Source organism: Solea solea, chromosome 1, assembly GCF_958295425.1.
Source record: "Solea solea chromosome 1, fSolSol10.1, whole genome shotgun sequence".
NCBI classification, from domain to species: domain Eukaryota; kingdom Metazoa; phylum Chordata; class Actinopteri; order Pleuronectiformes; family Soleidae; genus Solea; species Solea solea.
The window spans coordinates 33,659,663-33,679,043 of NC_081134.1; the positions used below are offsets into that span (position 1 = coordinate 33,659,663).

Sequence of the window (19,381 nt, forward strand, 5' to 3'; positions counted from 1 at the left end):
CACATGTTTAGTGTCATTGAGAAATAGAATATAATGAAGAACAAATGTTTTTTTTAGAGAAATAAAATGACAGGACCAGTGCCATAAAAATAGAAACAAGTGTAACCCTCTTATGACTAGAGCTGCAACTAACGATTATTTTCATAATCGATTAATCTGTTGATTATTTTCTTGATTAAACGAGTAATCGTTTGTTCCATAAGATGTCAGAAAATGTTAAAAAAAAGTGTTTGTCAAACCTGGAAATGATGATGTTCTCTCTTGAGTTTTTAATGATTTCTTTGTTATATGGAGCAAAGAAACAAAGAAAATGTTCACATTTAAGAAGCTAAAACAGTCAGAAATCTTGTTTTATTTAATCATGAGAAAAGCTTCAAACTGATTGATCAATTATCAAAATAGTTGAGGATTAATCTAGTAAACGATTAATAATCGAGTAATTGTTTCAGCTCTCCTTATGACCATCAAGATAATCAGGCTGTCTAGGTTTATTTTTATTTTATGGCTGTGGAATTGTTCAATGTTCAATGAGTGAGGGATTTTGCTCCTTATTCCAAGAAAACTTTTACTTTCGATATCTGGCAGTTATTCAACCGTTTTAGGAATTACATTTCTGAGAAGCTGACGTCACATACGCGTGACACGCTGGTGAATCTTGTCTGTGATTGGACGCTTGTTCCGTGGACATCCTGAGGGGCTACCGTAATGACAAGTATATGGCTGCAAAGCTCTATTTCTCAGCTTTCCGGTATCCATCCATTCATCCACTCTTCTACCGCTTTATCCTCCACATGAGGGTTGCGTAGTTGTGCTGTTCCTTATCTCAGTTGGGCAGAAGGCAGGATCACATTCTGGACAGATCGCCAGTCCATAGTTTTTGAATTTTGTAGCCTTGGAGTTACGGTAATGAGAAGTACGCGTTCCAAATCCCAACAGGATGGTAACAGAAGAGTTTTTAAAAAAAAAGTAAAGTAGTGCTTTTGCTGAATAAGAGCCACTCCCTGATTCCAGTCATCCAAACTCCGGAACACTTTTCCCTCTCCCTCTGGAAACACATGAGGGCCACGACGCTGCCACATTTGCTTATATGGCTTCACCCAGCAACCACTGGACACCTAACCATACTCTGACCACATCGTTTTAACACCCTGCCAGGATCGACCTAAAATAATACTTCCATGAAGACTTCATTGAAACACGGGAGCATAAAATGCTTCCTTCACTCCATAAAAACTAAACACCCATAAGTGGGTTTTTTTCATTCAGACCTTTATTTTAATTACAGTATTAGGGAAGCGTGGACTGCAAGGTGCTTTGTGTTGTAGAGTGAAGCAAATCCGTTGCTCTTTTCTGCAATTTGTCACGGCTGAAAATGAATGCCACAAACTTCACGTACAGTTTGAATTCATGGAGGAATATAAATGGAGGGTATTCCATTAATATTCTCAGGGAAATGCTTAGGTCTGATGTTACCTTCCACTCCATTCATCAATGTAAGGAGTTATTGTCTCGACCCCCCGTGGCTGTAATTCTTTATCCTTGCCATCGCCGTAAAAATGCATTATTTAGTTAAGGGGATGTAATTCTATTTACTTCAGTCAGACTCCAGTCTGACCAGAAACAGCCCTACATGTCCTTCATGAGTGCGTTTGCATATGTAATCGCTTAGCGTGTTTAAGTTTCCATTTGAGAAATTAGAGATGAAATGACTCCCTTGATCTTCCACACGGAGCGATTAGAGACTGGCTGGATGTGAGGCTGATGGATAGATCCCGATGTTACGTGTTAATTCCCTGGATGATTGGGTATTTATGCAAATCCTTTGCTTATCATGTAGAGTCTTATCTTTGTAGTTAACCGTACGGTGAACTACAAAGATAACACGGGCCCTGTTCCCGTACCAAAGAGGTTGTTGACTTATCTGAAAGAGACGCAGCTTTCTGCTCGGGATCCGGGGGAAAAAAAAACATAAATCAACACAAAAAAAGAGAAGCATTTAAGTAAAACTCGAAAAACCATTTGATTTTGTTGAAATGTAAATGATTCATTTAGCACTTTGCAAAGCTATTACACGTCGCTAAATTGTTTTTGCGGCTCGATTTCATGCCCATCATCTCAGGCGGTTCAGAGTGGTGTATTTATCCGAGTTCGTAAACAAAATAATCATTAACCAACAAGGCAAGTAAGGCATTTTGTCTCCATAAAATATGATACCAGGTGAGGCTGCGCTTCTTGACAGGTCGCCATTTTCGGGGGCCTCTAATTTCGTGTCTTTGTGGCAGTGGCAACTCCCAGCACAGCAGCAGGACAATTATATCCAGGTGCAAGGATTTGATTCAACAAATTCTAGGTGGATCTTTCCAGCTTGCCCATCACCTCCCCCCTCCGTCTAAAACCTCCCCATCTTTGCCGCGTTGTGTGCGTCTCTCTCTTGGGCCGGCTTGGAGCAGATGCCCTTGAAAAATCTCCCGCCCTCACATGTGACGGAGAACCTTGACAGAAAAAAGCTGAAGCACTTCCAGAAACTTGAAAGTCATGAACCATGTTGGATATTACAATAATTGGAATGGCAGCAACTGGAAACATTCCCCCTGAATATTCCAGAAGATAATGGGACATGCTAATGAGCATGGATTCAAGCCAATCAAAAAAAATTAGAGAGAGGGGAAAGGAAGAGACACAGGGTGGAGATGGGACGATGCCCAAAAACAAACAAAAAAAAAAAGAAGAAATGAAGCCCGTGAGGAGGGTGGGTTTGCTGTGTGCATATGTGATGTATATGTGCTCTGTCTTCTCGGAGCAGCAGCACCGTTGAGCGTAGCATATCGTTGTACAGTCCGCCTGTCAAAACTGTTGACGCACATTTGGGGGAAGTCTGATTACGTTCGCACCTGGCAGACTGTGGGGTTTCACGCTATGCTGCGATGCCAAAGGACTCCAGCAATGCTCAACACAAGAGTTTATCTGTCTGGTTGCCACACACAAAAAAATAGAGAAGGCCCATTAATATTATTTACACCTTTGTCCAAGTGTGACTGTGTTATTACTTGGTATATAAATCACAAATGGCTCCAAAATGTCAGGTTGTTAATGGTAGTTGAAATGGAAATCAGTGACTCCTGAGATAGGGGACAAAAAGTACTTTTTAACTCAAATATTTTTTTTTTATTTTTTTTTTTAAACATTAGATTTTTTTTGTCAACAAAAAGTACGTTATTTTAATTTAATGAATTCAATAAGTGTGTTTATTGTCTGTAAGTATCTAATAATAGTTTTCTATACCAGAATGATGTTATAAAATGTCATTATATACAAAAGTTTAATCATTCACACTATTTTTGATAATCCTATTTCAAAATAAATCAAGTGTTTGTACTTCATTTACTTCAAGTACATATAATCAGTGTTCCAGTGGAAATAAAGCAGTTTAAATGTATAAACACAATAAATTGAACAAAACCGGCCGTGTGTTGACCTTTAAATGATAATTAAAGGAGTTTAAGAGAAGCCTCATAGTGCCATGTCGTATTAAAAATGCTGGCCAGCATTGTGGCAACACAGCAAACTCTGTCATCACTGACACACTACATCTCAATCCTGCGGACAGCTGATTGGATTTACTCAAAACTTGGGCCCGGAGAAAGTCTCACGCTGAGAGTAAAATTGACTTAGGCCGGCATTCGGAGCGAAAGATGAAGGGCATCCAGTCTTATCATTTTTCCCATCCTGTGTCTCCCCTCCGCAACCCCAATACTTTCCATGTGTTATTCCAGCATGTGCCCGGGGAACATGTCTGCATGTGATGTCGATGTCGAAGCCAAGGACCCAGAAGTCAAGGGTTGAGATGGAGGGAGCTGCCAGTGTTTTATGGCTCTTGGAGTACGTGTTCAGATTGTCGAGTGGATCAAAGATCACTGTAGGAGCCGACGCCAGAAAAAGCAGGGAAATAGTTTGTGTATAGAGATGTAGCTTACAGTGTTGAGATAAAAAAAAAAAAAAAAAAGATCACCCCCCCGGGTCGTTTTCTAACGATTACACCATGTCACTCTTGAAAATAAATCATTCTCTAAAGACATTATGATTCATAAAGTTTCCAAATTTCATGTCACGGCGATTAACGTTTTATTGCATGTAACGTTTGGACTTTATTGGATAAACCTTAACAAAGTCTCTATAAGTGTAATGTATGAAATTGCAGACACAGTGCAACCCGGGGAGGGGGGCGGTGTGTGTGTGTGTGTGTATAATTTCATTCCCACTGCATCCTCACCGGGGTGCTGCTTCTCAGACTTCAGCCAGAACACAAGCCTTTATTTGATATAGGGAACTCCCCCCCTCTCATGACCCTCCTCTGCTCATGAAGTGTCCCAGTATGGAATGTCTGCATTATTACACTGCTGACAGAGATTGATGCGTCTCCAAACCATCTGCACATGCAACAATCCTCAACTTGAATGAGCTTAATTGCAGAAGACGGGAGGGGGAAAGTTTGGAAAAAAGATTACAAAAATACAAAGAATTTGTTGTTTTAACTCGAGACGTTTTTTCTGCTTTGCGGCGTACGTTCGAACGGGAAAGAAAGTTCCTCGGAGAATTCAGACAAACACCCATCAACAAAAGTGTCATCAGTGAGTGATTTGTTGAAACCAAACCATGAGGTCGGGGGTTGATTTGTAGCACAAGACGCGTAAAAGCCACCGAGTCATGTAACTCAGGTTTTAAATAATTTATGAGTCATATCATCAGTCAGACTCCTTCCAAAGTAGTTGATGGTTATAAATTATCTCGCTGCATTCATACTGTAGATCATATGTCACAATCATCCCAATAGTTTTTTAACACACTGTATATTTATGATGTTTTGTCATTTGTTGCCTATATTCACCTCAGATCTGCCTCCTTTTCTGCCCATTAAGTACTTTGAAACCACAGTTTCTTTAATTATTTACCACTTATTGCGATGGATATTTGTATTAAGTGTATATGTAAAACCTTTTTGACCCAGCTCTACAAAACATTTGACTAAATTTGTTGAAACATTCATTAAAATTGAGTTTAAAAGTATGCTTTTGCATCCCCTGTATATCAATATAACACTCTTAAATCACATAAGCAGGTGTGTGATATAAGGTCTTAGAGCAGGTGTGCCCAAACTTGGCCACAAGTTAAAAAAAATAAATAATAATAATGAATTAATTAAATATACTCTTAACTTTAACATAAGTAAATAACTTAAACATAGATAAATAACATCTTAACATTGTGTGTTTCTGCAGCAAAACTTTATTTTTGTTGTGTAAGGTGCCTCCATTCCATTAACTAGCAGTATCTTTTAGTGCACGTAACTCAGTTTGAAACAACTAGAACCTGAAAATTCACTGCTTTATACTTGCTTATTGTGACATCAGTGACCATTAGTTTGATATATTTGATTAACTTTCTTCCCAGAGTGGAATCTGCCCTAATGCCCATGCTTCATGGACAGATTAAGATCATTTATTCATATTTTGACTTCATAAATATTATACTATACTATATTATGAGTCTGGTGGGCAGTGACATAGTGTAAGATTTGTAACAGTTTATGCCTTTATATGCCTATATATGTATGTATGTATGTATGTATGTATGTGTGTATATATATATATATATATATATATATATATATATATATATATATATATATATATATATATATATATATATATATCTGGTGGGCTAATTTAAACCCTCGTACGGAATCAAACTGTATATATATATATATATGTATATATATATATATATGTATGTATGTATGTATGTATATATATATGTGTGTATGTATGTATGTATGTAAGGCATAAACTGTTACAAATCTTACACTATGTCACTGTTTGGTTAAATGAGTGCTGGGGATGAAAACACTAATCCCCTCCTAAACACACACACGTGTACTATGGTTATAATTAGCTTGCAAAGCTCTACTCTTTAATCCTTTAATCCACAAAGAAGCGAAAACAAGAGATCGCCTATATGTACTTGTGTATCCTAGTCTTTACACTCTTTATACTTATATTTTATCATATCTGGTTAAATGGCCAATATGAGAATATTATGACTTGTGATAAAAAAGAGAAAGAGAAAAGTCTCAGATTTTTTGAAATATGTGTTTATTCAACCCCCCAAAAACCCAAATTATTAAGTAAGTTTTAACATCACTCGCATGCACATTTAAATAATAAAATCCTCATTCACACAAAGTTAAATATAGTATTGGTGTCAACAGCGGAGCAGGTTTTCTGGAAAAGTAAAATAGAAACGAGTCGAGGCAAGATTGTTTTTAATTATCACAAGTTTGTAAAAAAAAAAAAAAAATTGCCACTTTCAAGCAGTCATTCCACCATTTCTCCGTCGGACGATGGCGAGGTCGCAGTTTCCTCTGCGGCGATGACAGATGGATACTTACATGAGTTTGGAGTCGACCTTCAGCAACAAGTTGGGCTGGATGCTCCTTTTAAAGAACTTATCAACACTTTGTCCGTTAGACACAAATCTGTACATGCTGTGCATGGGCTTGTACCAAGTTTATTTAAAACACAAGTGGCTGCAGACGACGTCATTCTCCAGTTTTGCCTAAATAGAAAGTAAATAGACACTTAATTCCTGCTATGAATGATTAATTTGCAATGTTTGCATCCAATTTTTAAGTTGCCTGTTCCCAGCAGACCATGTATCATCGGTGCAACCAGACTTGTGTGATGCAAACTCATTTTTTTCTTGTGTGTAACCAAACTTTAAACTTAAAAGATCAGTTTTTTGCAAACCGTATTAGTTGCCCTTAGTCGGTTACAGCCTCGCTGTCTCGGCAGCTGATCCTCTGGAGAGACTTGACCTTTTACTTGACCTTTCAGTGGAACACAGTGGTTTACAGTTTACGGAGTCTGCTAATGCTGAAGCACACACACACACACACACACACACACAAGTGATCACACTCCACCGTAGCACAAACCGAGTTATAACTTTTATGGCAACAAACCTGTAATATTCCAGAGAGATTCAGGTTGATTGACTTTAGAGCTGCAACTAACAATTATTTTTTAGAATCAAGTAATCTATCGATTATTTCCTCCAATAATCGAGTATTTTTTTTTTTTTCTCCATAAAATGTAGGAAAATGTTGAAAAATGCCGATCACTGTTTACCAAACCTGGAAATCAATTTTAAAATGGAGCAAAGAAACCAGAAAATGTTCACATTTAAGAAGCCAAAAAATAATTGTTAAAAAAAAAAAACACACTCTAAAACTGATTTATTAATTAATCGATTATCAAAATAAAAGATGAACAATCGATATAACCGTTGCAGCACCGATTGACTTGCAGTGACACCTTTAGGGCTACAATAATTAATCAGACAGTAATGGACTATTCAATTAACCAGCATGTTTTGAATGTCACTTCATCAGTTTCAGTATATTTTGTTCCTCTATTAAAGTAAACTGAATATATTTTGCTTTGTGGACAAAACACATAACATTAATGACCCTTTCCTGTCATTTTATGCATCAAAAAACAAATGAATGAGTCTAGAAAATAATTGTTAGTTTCATCTTCAGACACATTTGACTGCTATTTAACAATGAGGCATTTTACATATGCAGATCTTAAATCGATGACCTTACCGCCACATAATCACGTCGCGCTGTGGATGCAACGACGACACAACAAATGCACGCGCGTTCAAGTCAGCGTTCATAATATTCGCACGTTAAAATGTAGATTTATTTGTTTTTTGGGGATAAATATTTTTTTTCCTCTGCCAAATGTGGCAGTGTGAGGCTTCTGGCCACAGTTGTGCTGTAATTTCCGTTGCAGGTGGAAACACCAATTAGTGATTAATTGAAGGCAGTGGGAAAAATAATAAATGGCAAACACCTGGACCGGGCAAATTTGGGCCAATCATTATCAATCAAAGCCGTGAGTGAGCAACGGGCGGAGTGGAATTAATGGGATACACGTGCGTTACAACATTGGCAATGTTTGACATTTTATTTAGGAAATTATTATCCGCAAACAAAGTGAATTATCACAGTCGCGACTGTCAAGCGGTTACTCGCTCATTTGAAATAGATGGATTTCGCGCCTGCCAGGATGTTTACTGAAACCAAACGCCACCTATGACGTGTTTTTATTATTATTTTTTACAGAATAGACCTCGCTCATCGTCAATGAGGTTGCACCACCTTCTATTTTCTTCACTCTTCTGTCACAGAGGCTAAAAACCTTTCTTTTAAAAAACCCTGGTTTATATTTAATACTGCAAATTGCTCTCTCACTCTTTCTTTGTGGCGTAGAGGTCACTGCAGAGTTTTGGAGTCATGTGACCTCACAGATTTTCACCTAGTCTCACCTAAACCATGAGTCAGACATGAAACTGGACTGTGCGATACTTGCTGGAGACAGATGCTGCTGTTTTGTTTTCCTTTTTCTGGCAGATTTTATTGACTGAAACTTGATATTTAACTGGTCATAGTAGGTTTATACAACAAATGAAGAAGAGAGACAGGATAGAGAAGAAGAGAAAGGCAGAAATGCAACATTACAAGAAGCCAAATGTCGTAAAAAACTGTGAAAAAGAAGAACTGGTGTTGCCAGCTGCTGCTGCTTCCTCCTCCTCCTCCTCACAGATAATGCAGTGTTTCAGATTTATCCTCTGGCAACATTTTTTGCTTTGCTACAGTTCAACACTCGCAGTGCCCGGTCATACAACCACACACAGACAAATACGTTCAGCTTCCAGGTTCTTTCTTGGCTCCCGTCATCAGTCAACTTGCATTTCCACCTGCGTCCTGCTGATGCAGCTGGTGAAAAACCCGCTCGCTGCCAGTCGTACGCTTTGCGGATGATACCATACACACACGCCCATGTTCTGTTTGCCAGATCTTAACTTTTGATCACTTCTTCTTTTTTGGGTCTAATTTTTGAACGAATGCGCCACAGAGAGGTGTGATGGAAACGTGATATCAGTGTCCACCGTGCACTTGCTACAAGACGTCAAAGTGGCTTGCGTCAGGTTTTTCTTGAAAGTTGGAAATATATGATTCTGTGTATCGGCATGCTTCCTTTCAGTCGTAACATTTTACTGCAGGGTTTAGGGTTTTTGGCTTGATGGCACCACCGCAGCTTTATTCCACTCTGAATAGGCGTGATGTCAGATTATGCTCAACGAGGAATGGAAAATATGTATCAACACACACACACACACACACACACGTCTACATTACACAGTGCTACAGTACTGGACCGTAATGATAGATATGCTCTCTGGTTATCATGAAACCGAACGACAGTCGGCCAAAAACAATTACCGAGCACCAGAATGCATCTGAGGAGAGAGAGAAAACATGTTGATATTAACACAGCACTGAAAATAGCTGCAGTCGTGCCTGCACGAGCCAACGACGCAGGGGAATTATGATTCCACTTTGTTTCATGGCACGTTTTTTTTTTTTTTTTTTTTTATAAATCCAAAGTGATTTACTCGGGAGAAAAAAAAATGAAATCCATTGCTCTTTAAAATATCTGCGCTCCAGGCATGCAAAACAACCTGTATTTATTGCCGCTTGTCTTTCTGAAAACTAAAAAATATTTCAAGCTTTTTGAGCAGCAGCCCAACAGGAAAACAACGAGGAATTTCAGGCGAAAACCTAAAGATGAAGCAGAAGGCGGTGCGCGGAGAGCCAGAGGGTTTGGGAGATTTGCATCACCTTTTATGCGTTTTTCTTTTGACCATCACCACCATTTATATCAGCTCAAACGCTGTCACTGTAACGTTATAATGGGAAACAGATGGAAAATTCTTCCTCAGATACTTTAAAGATCAGATCCACGTATGACGACGTCCTTGTTGGAAAATGCAAAGCAGCATATGCTTTACATAAGCAATAGTAATAGTAAACTGATTGTTTCATTGCTTGTGCAACAGGATGAAAACACCAGCATCAGCAGCTCCTATCACTGTTATTGTCACTAAAAGACACTTAATCCTGAAAGAGTTCAAGAGCGGTTGTCCGCCATGTTTTTTCCCCTCCTGATGCACTTTGTCAAAGACACGGAATCTATCTGTCACTGATTATCTGTGGCTGGTCATCTTTGTTGCGAAATAGGGGCGTCATTATCAGACTCATCAGATAAGCAGATGTCGACAAGCTGCTCGGCAAAGCGAGAAGACCTCTCTCCCTCTCCATTGAACACTACATTAACGCGCCATATGTAACCCCCCCCCCCCCTTACCTCATAAAAATCAAGATGTGGGCTGATGAATTTATTAGATGGGCCACCCTTAAATCAGCCGCACATGCACGGACGAGGGTGCAGTTGTAAACAAAAAAAGGCAACAGGCCCGGATTGGAAACAGGAGGTTGAACCACTGCTTAAGCCAAGTGACAGGTGTCATAATACACAAACTAACAGCTATTTTTAAACTCATCTTTTTATTTGATATAGGGCTGCAGTGATTAATCAGCTAACCGGTTTCTAATTAGGCTTCTGAATGAATCACAGAGAGGTTGTTTTTTAAGGAAATGAAACAGTTCAGCTTCTTTAAAGTGAATATATTCTGGTATTTTTGCTCCTCTAAAATAAACAAACGTGCGAGGGAGTCATCATTTTGAGATTTTGTTCATGGGTGGACATTTTCTAACCCAAACACTAATCGATTAATTGACACCAACCGCATTGTAGACGACACGTTTGCGCAAGCGCAGTTTTCATTACCGTACTTTTGCGACAATTTGTGCTATCGGAAAAATTCCAACGGTTTCTGAAACCGGAGAATTTGCACATCAAAGCCAACATGTGGTTATTATGATAAATTTTGCTCCAGGAATGACAGGAAGCCGGAGAATCAGCGTCTTTGTACATAGTTTCCATTTGTTTGCCTGTTTTTGGACATTGAGACAAAAACAATGTTTTAAATACCAAAATCAGTTTTTTCTAAACAAAACGTTTTTCTTTTTGTTTTCCTTCACTTTAATGTGCTAATACACTATTTTAACATGCTTTACATTGTGAATAACTGCCAGATATTGGAAGTTATTCTGGAAAAACGGGCAAAAGCAAAGGTCCAGGTGGACATTTTGAGGCTAAATTCTTGAAAGGTTAAATTGTTGGGGTTATTTTATTTTATTTTTTTGTATTTTTAAACTGTCTTAACAGTACATGTTATTGTGTCATCCATTTATCAAATTGTTCACGTCAAATAATAACAAATAAGTTAAACAAATAAGCAAAACAAAATCCAGGTTTGGGCCTTTAGAGGATTGGGTTGGAGGACTGATTCCGGGCTTATGGGACCGGAAGTTCCTGGGTTTATGTAATTTATGGGCGTGGCCCTTGAGCAAGACACTAACCACCTCGGCAACTAAATGACTCTCGTGCGTCACGACGCCACTGCACTTTCCCCTTTTGATTCCTTCTGTTTGCGATGCAGAGGTGCGTGCGTGTGCGCGTGCGCGTGCAGCAGACACTCTAACCCATGATGTCGCAAACACCTAATTGGAGTGGCCTCCTCCATTTAGCAACACGTCAATGACGGGAGGGGGGGAACGGGGACGGGGGGGACGCGACAGCTTCGCGCCAGCGCCTCCACAAATCTCCCGCACCGTCCAAACTTAATAGCGTGTCACAGAAGCACAACTGATGCAACGGGGGTCACCGGGATCCTATGTTTCACTATAACGAAGCCTCAGCACCGTGACGCCAGTGAAGGCAACGCCGAGATTAATGCCCCAATCAGTGATGTGGTTAAATAAAAAAACAACTGTGTGTGTGAAGTGGGCACGAGCACCAGTGTGGATTATCATAAAAAATACACATGTGCGTGCACACATGGACTATAAGCGGAAATGAGGAGAAAGCGTTTGTGGTTGTTTTTGCCTTTTCATGCGCCTCACAATAGTGTGACATTTGGTTTTCCAAAGGTGGATGAACTCCAGTGCAGCTCTGTGTCCACGCGTGAGTGACCCACTCACTGTGTGTGTGTGTGTGTGTGTGTTTGAAGTCAATCATAATCCAGGTTTTAAACCGTTTGGTGGGGGAAAAAAAAGCAGGAATATAAAGCTACAGTATGTTCTGCGTAATAATGACATATTTATGGGATATTTTTTAGATTTTCTTTGGGCTGTTATTGTTTAAACTGAATATTATTGTTGTCACAAATTTTCCTTAAGATACAAAACATACCCAACACTCTGGGTCTTGCACATCATCTGCTCACTTCTGAATATCTTAAATTGTTAAATTAAAAAGTAAATAAATAAATCTGGATTACGGTTGTGTTTAAACGCAGACGTTCACTGTGGGATGTTCACTTGCTCCATTACACACTGCAGACTCTGCCAGTGAACTGGTGTTTTTTTTTTTTTTTACGGCTGCAGATTCAGGACATGGGCTTTCTTGAAAATGTCCGCATGCTAATAAAGTAAAGTGGCCTTGACTTGAATATGACCTCTTGTATTGAGACTCAGCAGATGTAGACTACACAGTCTGCCATCCCCCCCAAGATATATCATGACTTGCAATGTGTGAATTTAGTTAAAAATAGAAATGTCGCCCACTTCATTTCACTCACACTCTCACACACACACACACACACACACACACACACACGTGACGTGTGAAACCTAATAGTTAATCTCAACTGCTAATGTTTAACTTATTGATTCAGTTCTCAGGGAGTTGACGGCAGCTGGGCATGCAGAGCATGAGTCTTGGCCACCTCTTCCAAGAAGGGGGCATGGATTAGTTTCCCTATAATCTTGGATTATGAACTCCACGTGTCACTGGAGTTTTATTTATTTGTTTTTGTCCTTTATAATAAATGAATTCCATTTATCTGTGCACACAATGTGTGAAAACAAAAGCTGCCATTTTTATTATTTGTATCTGAGGAAAAAGGAGCTCACCAGAAAAAATGCCAGTTAAGTCCATGGAAGTCATTAAGAGCCAAACGCAGCCACTGTTGCATAAAAAAAAAACAAGTCTAGCCTGTGTTTTCTTTTTCCATTACACTCTCCTGTATCCTTCTGAACACCCAGGTCGTTTGCAGACAAGAAACAACCCACATTCCTTGACTTTTAAAATGGCAAAAAAAAAAGGGGAAAAAACAACAACATGGATGGACAGCATGTGGTGCATTATTGCGCCTGATATTTGATGCGCAGATCGGCTTGCACTTCTCTACCTTGGTAACACAAACGTCAGGCTTGGTTTAGTTGGCATCACAAGTGCTGCTGCTGATAAATATTCATGACGCCGGGCGCCTGCGCTTTCCCGATATCTGAGTGTTTGTCATTTTTGCAGACTTGAGCGTAAATACATTTTTAAAGTGGATGTTTTGTTTTTTTCCCCCTCCCTCCCTCGCGCAGCTATTTGAAGTGGAGGAAGTGCAGCAGCAGCATCAGGACGCTGCAGCCTGTCGTCGACTCCCGCTTTTACGAGCATTTTTTATTCTCGACGCCGCGCGCGTGTGTGTGTTCAGTGTAAACCAATACGAGCACGAAACCAAACAGCACAGTGGAGCCTCGTGCTTTTGCATTCTGTTACACTGGCGCGTAAAACGACGCACATGTTTCTCTCAATGAGAGAAAAAACCAAACAAAATAACATGGATATAAATAGGAGAGTAAATATCAATCCAAACAACATATCTCTCCATTCATTCCATTTAAATGAGTCCCAAGGTCAGATGAGGGATAAACTGGTTTCAGGTTCACTCTCCACTCCACTGTCCTCCATCTTTTATTTCTTTTTCTCCCCATCCTGCATCTGTCAATCTGGCATCAGCTTTATATTTAAATATGGAGCATGTGTGCAGTCTCCCGCCAGCATAGAAACCACATGAGCTAGTTTTAACGCATCCACTTTAAACTATTTATATTTCCAGTTACATGTGAACATTTTTCTATAAAGCTGCAAAGTGACTTTTTTCTCTCTCTCTCCTGAAAACGAGTTCACACTGGCGTGGAGGAGAAAGAGGAGGAGTGCGCCTTTTTTAATATATATATGTATATATATACATATATATGTGTGTGTGTGTGTGTTTTATGTACCCCTCCTCCTCCATCGCCAGCAGTGCGTCAGAGAGGCATCAGCACTGGCACCACAGACAGATAGTGTTAAATAGAGTCGAAAAAGTCATTTTGATCTCCATCCTTCATTTATCTCCAAATGTAATAGTCCGTGAAAAGAAAATATGAATACATTTCAATACATTCCGGCAAATCATCATAGATGATGGGAACTCCTGGATGTATATATACACACTGTATATATGAAGATGCACACACTGCAGCTGCTGTAGCTGCTGCTGCTGTTGTTTTTGCAGTTTTGGGAGCTGAAAGTTGCAGCTTGGATGTTGTGTGTGTGTGTGTGTCTGTGTGTGTGATGCTGCAGTTGTGTGACAGAGCTGCAGACTGACAGATCGTGGCTCTGTGCACACTGGCAGTGTTAACCATGATCACTGGCGGCTGCTGATGTGATCTCTGCCTAATGGGGCGGTCAAGCAAGCTGCAGCACAGGAACAATGAAGAAGAAGGAAGGGAGGGGGGGGAGGGGGGGCATGCACTGACTGACTGACTGCTGCTGCTCTGTGCAGCAAATCCACGAGATCCGACGGGAAAAAAAAACAAGAAAATAAATTAGATTTGAAAATTAGATTCCCCCAATAATTAGGTGGATCAAACTACTCCGGGTTTTTACACTGAGGGAACAAACGCCGTGATTAATCGATTTCATTTGCACATTACTGGAGGGCAAAGTGTTGGCTGTTAATTTTGAATAAACAGAGAGAGAGAGAGAGAGAAAGAGAGGGAGATGCAGCAGCAGCAGGGGGAGTGGATTTACTTCTCGCGACTGTCAGTAGTGAAGTTTGTGACAGTGCTGCAACACTGGCGCGAGCTAGAGCTTTTAAATGAGCTGTAACCTCTGACACACACACACACACACACACATACACAGAGCGATTATTTAATCCTCACTAAATTGTTGAAGAAGGAAGTCTGTTTTAATCTGCATCTGATTATATTGTTGGTATATTTTGTGTGTGTGTGTGTGTGTGTGTGTGTGTGTATATATGTATGTATGTATATATATATCTAAGAAGAAAGCCATTGAGTTTTCACTCACACAGCACGAGCTCCAACACTAATAAAACCCAAAAACCTCGAACGCATTGCATTCTTGAATTTCTTTTGTTTTTTAATCCTTTAATATAGTACGAAATGTATCCAAACATTGTTTTTTTTCTTCTTAGTGTAAACTAAATTTTACATACGAGCGCATTTCTCCATAAATACCGACCATTTTCTAACATGTTACCGGTCCTTTACATGCGGATAAATATGGAAAATTTAGCTACTTACATGTAGGAATAATAATAATAATAATAATAATAATAATAATACTTCCTTTCAGACAAAGCAATTGACAGAGAGATATTTTTTTTCTTTTATATTTATCACGTACATAAACAGATTGACACGGAATTTCAGGCTTTCACTACACGACTGTTTTTTTATCGACATGACATTTAAATAACAACAATGAATACTGTGCTACTCAAACTGGACCTCGGGACGAAAAATGTTGCACTGAATAAGGCTACAAAAAGCACATTTAATACTAAGAGTCGGTTAAGGTCGACGTGTAGGACTGTAGTAAATACTGAATAATTCACATTTGGTACACAACTATAACATTCTGTTTCAATGAAAGTCTTATTCATCGCGATATTCTTTAGAAACCATCTCGTTTCTCCATATATCTAGGGACCACATTTTTCCACAAATCCCCCCTTAAAACTGTGATAGAACTATTTACAAAATAAAATATTACACTTTTTTCCCCAAAAAAACTTGGTGAAATGCTTATATATGTACATTTAAAAAAGAAGAAGAAATAAAAGGAGAATTCAGGCCTCTACCCGCAGATAGCATGCTGTGAGAATGTCCCTCTGAGCTGAGTCTCTCAGTACAAAATAAAAGGAAATACTGAGGGTTTGTGAGGGGGAAGAAGTTAAGTTTGATGTCCTTATGCCTTCCTTTTTAAAGTCCATGCATTTTCTCTCATTGGCATTAAAGACACTCAGCCTTTAAATTGATCGTCTGGGCCTCCGGTCCATTTTTTTTTTTTTTTTTACAAAGTCTTTGTTTCCAAGCAGTTTTGTTTTTTTTAATTCTGCAGTCACAGTCTTTTTTTTCTCCACCTCTCCTCACAAAAATATTTTACACGTACCATTCATTGAAATTTGACGTCAGCGTGCTGTGGCTGGCTGTGTGGTGGACTGCTGAGGCTGCTGGTGATATGGAGCTGCTGCTCTGGTTTTCTGTGGACGGTGATACTATGGTGGGAGGCGTGGAGGACTCGTACCCTGAACTTGCCGCGGGAGATGGTTGTGACGCTGGATTGGTGGATTCGTGGACCTGCAGTAATGAGAAACATGTAAGGAGAAAAACAAACACAATAGAATGGTCAAAATTAACGGACTAATTCCTGATGGTTTTTTTTTTTTTTTTTTTTAAACTAAACAAAAAAACATAAGAAATTCATCAGAACGAATTAAATACTAATGTGTCTGTCTGGGACATTTAAAAAAAAAAAAGAGGAGATTGTGCAACAAAGCAGAGCAAAAACATTCTCCTCATTAGGATCTTAATCTGATTTATCGCTTGGAAGAAAAGACAGAAAGAAAGTGTCAAGGCAAATTAACTTGTCTATTCTTTTTTTTTTCTTGGGAGAACTACATTTTCTTCTAATAATACACAACAACAAAACAAGATCCAGTCTCAAATCTGCTTGAAATTAATTCATAATATTGTTTTTTTATATATATTTTTAGAAAACAAAAATGAAACAGGATGACACTGAAAAGGGAAACATGTGGTTATTATTATTATTTCTTTTCTTTTACCTTCATGTGTTTTCGGAGGGAGCTGGGGTGTGTGTAGGACTTGTCGCACATTTTGCACAGATAGGGTTTGTCCGACGTGTGGACGTGCATGTGTTTCTTGCGGTCACTGCTGTTTGCAAATCGTCTGTCGCAGCCTTCGAATTCACACTTAAAAGGCTTCTCGCCTGGATAATAAAACACACACACATACAATATTACCAAAACAGTTCATCCATATTATACATTTCTTTCACATACATTTGTCTAATAAAAAGGCAGCTTTTTTACTTTTTATTTTAAAATTAAATTGAAAATGAAAACAATTTGACTGAAGGCTAGAAATGATATTTTTGGTTTCACACATTTAGATGAATAAATATATCCACAATTAAATTGAATTATATAACAAGACTATAATAATAATATTCATTTAAAAAAAATCTATGACATATTTTCTGTCGACAACTGCACTGAATCACATGCCAGTGAGAAGCGAGCAGCTGCCTACTAAATACTAACCCGGATCGCATGCATAGTTGTGAGTAGGTTATTGTCAGCGTGGATTTGGCTGTAAATAATGATCTAAATCTGTGCGGTTCTTACCGGTGTGAGTCCTTTTGTGAATTTTTAGGTTTTCCGATCGGGCAAATACTTTGCCACAGCCGGGGAACGGACACGGGAAAGGTTTTTCTCCGGTGTGTACTCTGATATGATTTACAAGTTTGTATTTGGCTTTGAAAGGCTTGCCCTCTCTGGCGCAGTCCTCCCAGAAGCAGATGTGGTTGGTCTGCTCCGGTCCCCCCACATGCTCCACCGTCAAGTGGGTCACGAGCTCGTGCATGGTGCTAAAAGTTTTGTTGCACGACTTCTTGGGATTCGTGAGCTGCTCCGGCTCGATCCACTTGCAGATGAGCTCTTGCTTGATCGGCTGCCGCATGTATCGGAAGAAGGCCCCGGCTCCGTGGTGCGCGGCCATATTCATGTTCATGGGGCCGTAGCCGTGCAGCTGGGTCGAGGCATAGTGGTCGGACCGCGGGCTCGTAACGTGGCCGTACTGGTCAGCGCGTCCGTACATGTCCCCCGAGAAGCCCAGCCGCATCTGGCTGTTGACCACGTTGGAGGAGGCATGACTCGCCTGCTCGTGGAGCCCCGGGAAGAGCAGGTGCCCCGCTGCATCTGAGTGTCCATGTGGCCCTGCGAAACTTCCAGAGGCGAACAAACTGTGCTGCGCGCCCGCGGCGTCCCCGAAACCCCGATTTCTGAAGAGAAAGTCCCTGGTGGAGTTGAAAGCAGCCGTGGAGTAAGAGCCAACATGGGTGGGATGGTGCGGGTGTCCCAGCGCGGCTGCTGCATAGCCGGGCGCCTGGGAGGAAAACGCAGTCTGTCCGGAGCCAATATCGTGGGAGCTGTGGTTGATTTTGAAGGCGCCCATCCCATCCGCGAACGGATTTATCCCCAACGCCACTTCCCTCTCTGTGACTTCGCCTGTTGAGTGATGCCGCGAGGAGCCGAAAGTAGTGACTCCTATGGTGGGATACTGCGGTCCTGCGTCCAAGAGCATCTTCAGTCTAGACTCGCCGAGACGACTGAGAGCAGAAATAAAAAAATCACGCACTGATATTCTTCCTCCCCCCTCTCTCTGTCTCTATCTCTTGCACCGCACTCGACTGAGCAAACTCTCCAATCCACCGGTTTTTTCTGTTTACTTTTTAAGACGCGAGGAATTCCCCTATACCGCTCATCCGATGCACACGCAAAATCATGTATGCATGCAATATTGTCTTTTGCGGTTTATCTTCCTGTGGCGCAACTTTCACCTCCTCAGTCAGGCGGTGAGCTCTAGACTGATAGTCGCAATCATTCCTGCAGATAAATGAATTGAAAAGACAACACAGTCCAGCCCTGATGAATGGGAGAGGAGGGGGGCGGTCACGTGGCGCCGCCGTCGCGCGCTCATTGGCGGAGCCGCTTTCCCCCCAATAACATCCACTCACCAAATAACAATCCGCGGTGCCGGGTCCACACTTCTATTGGCCTCTTTGCATCATCAATCCCAGATATTGTGAGATTGCTGACTGTGGATTTGGTTAAAAGGCTGAATAACAGCAAAAAACAAGAAAGGGCTGATGAAGAACAAGGAAACAAATGGATTCGTAGAAAGTCAAAGCACGTTTTTCTGCAGCCACATCTATCTATCTATCTATCTATCTATCTATCTATCTATCTATCTATCTATCTATCTATCTATCTATCTATCTATCTATCTATCTATCTATCTATCTATCTATCTATCTATCTAGTCACGTGGCAGGCGCAGGTGTACATACAGGTATGTTAATGGAAAGATGAGTCTTTTTTTCTCTGTTGGTCAGTTCACGTGACTGCTGCTGTTGTATTAAAAAAAAAGAGTGTGTCCACTGTCATCACTCTCTCTTTACACACTTCTCACTTC

At 40.2% G+C, this 19,381-nt stretch overlaps 1 protein-coding gene across 1 annotated transcript; it reads right to left on the minus strand.

The window, feature by feature from the left end:
• Positions 1-16,145: 16,145 nt before the first annotated feature.
• zic1 (zic family member 1 (odd-paired homolog, Drosophila)) lies at positions 16,146-18,877 on the minus strand. The gene is made up of 3 exons (XM_058623847.1): positions 17,533-18,877; positions 16,951-17,114; positions 16,146-16,462 (listed from the first exon to the last, which is right to left on the minus strand). Exons 1-3 carry the CDS (start codon positions 18,488-18,490, stop codon positions 16,265-16,267), a joined length of 1,320 nt encoding a protein of 439 aa, XP_058479830.1. The 5' UTR covers positions 18,491-18,877; the 3' UTR covers positions 16,146-16,264.
• Positions 18,878-19,381: the final 504 nt, after the last annotated feature.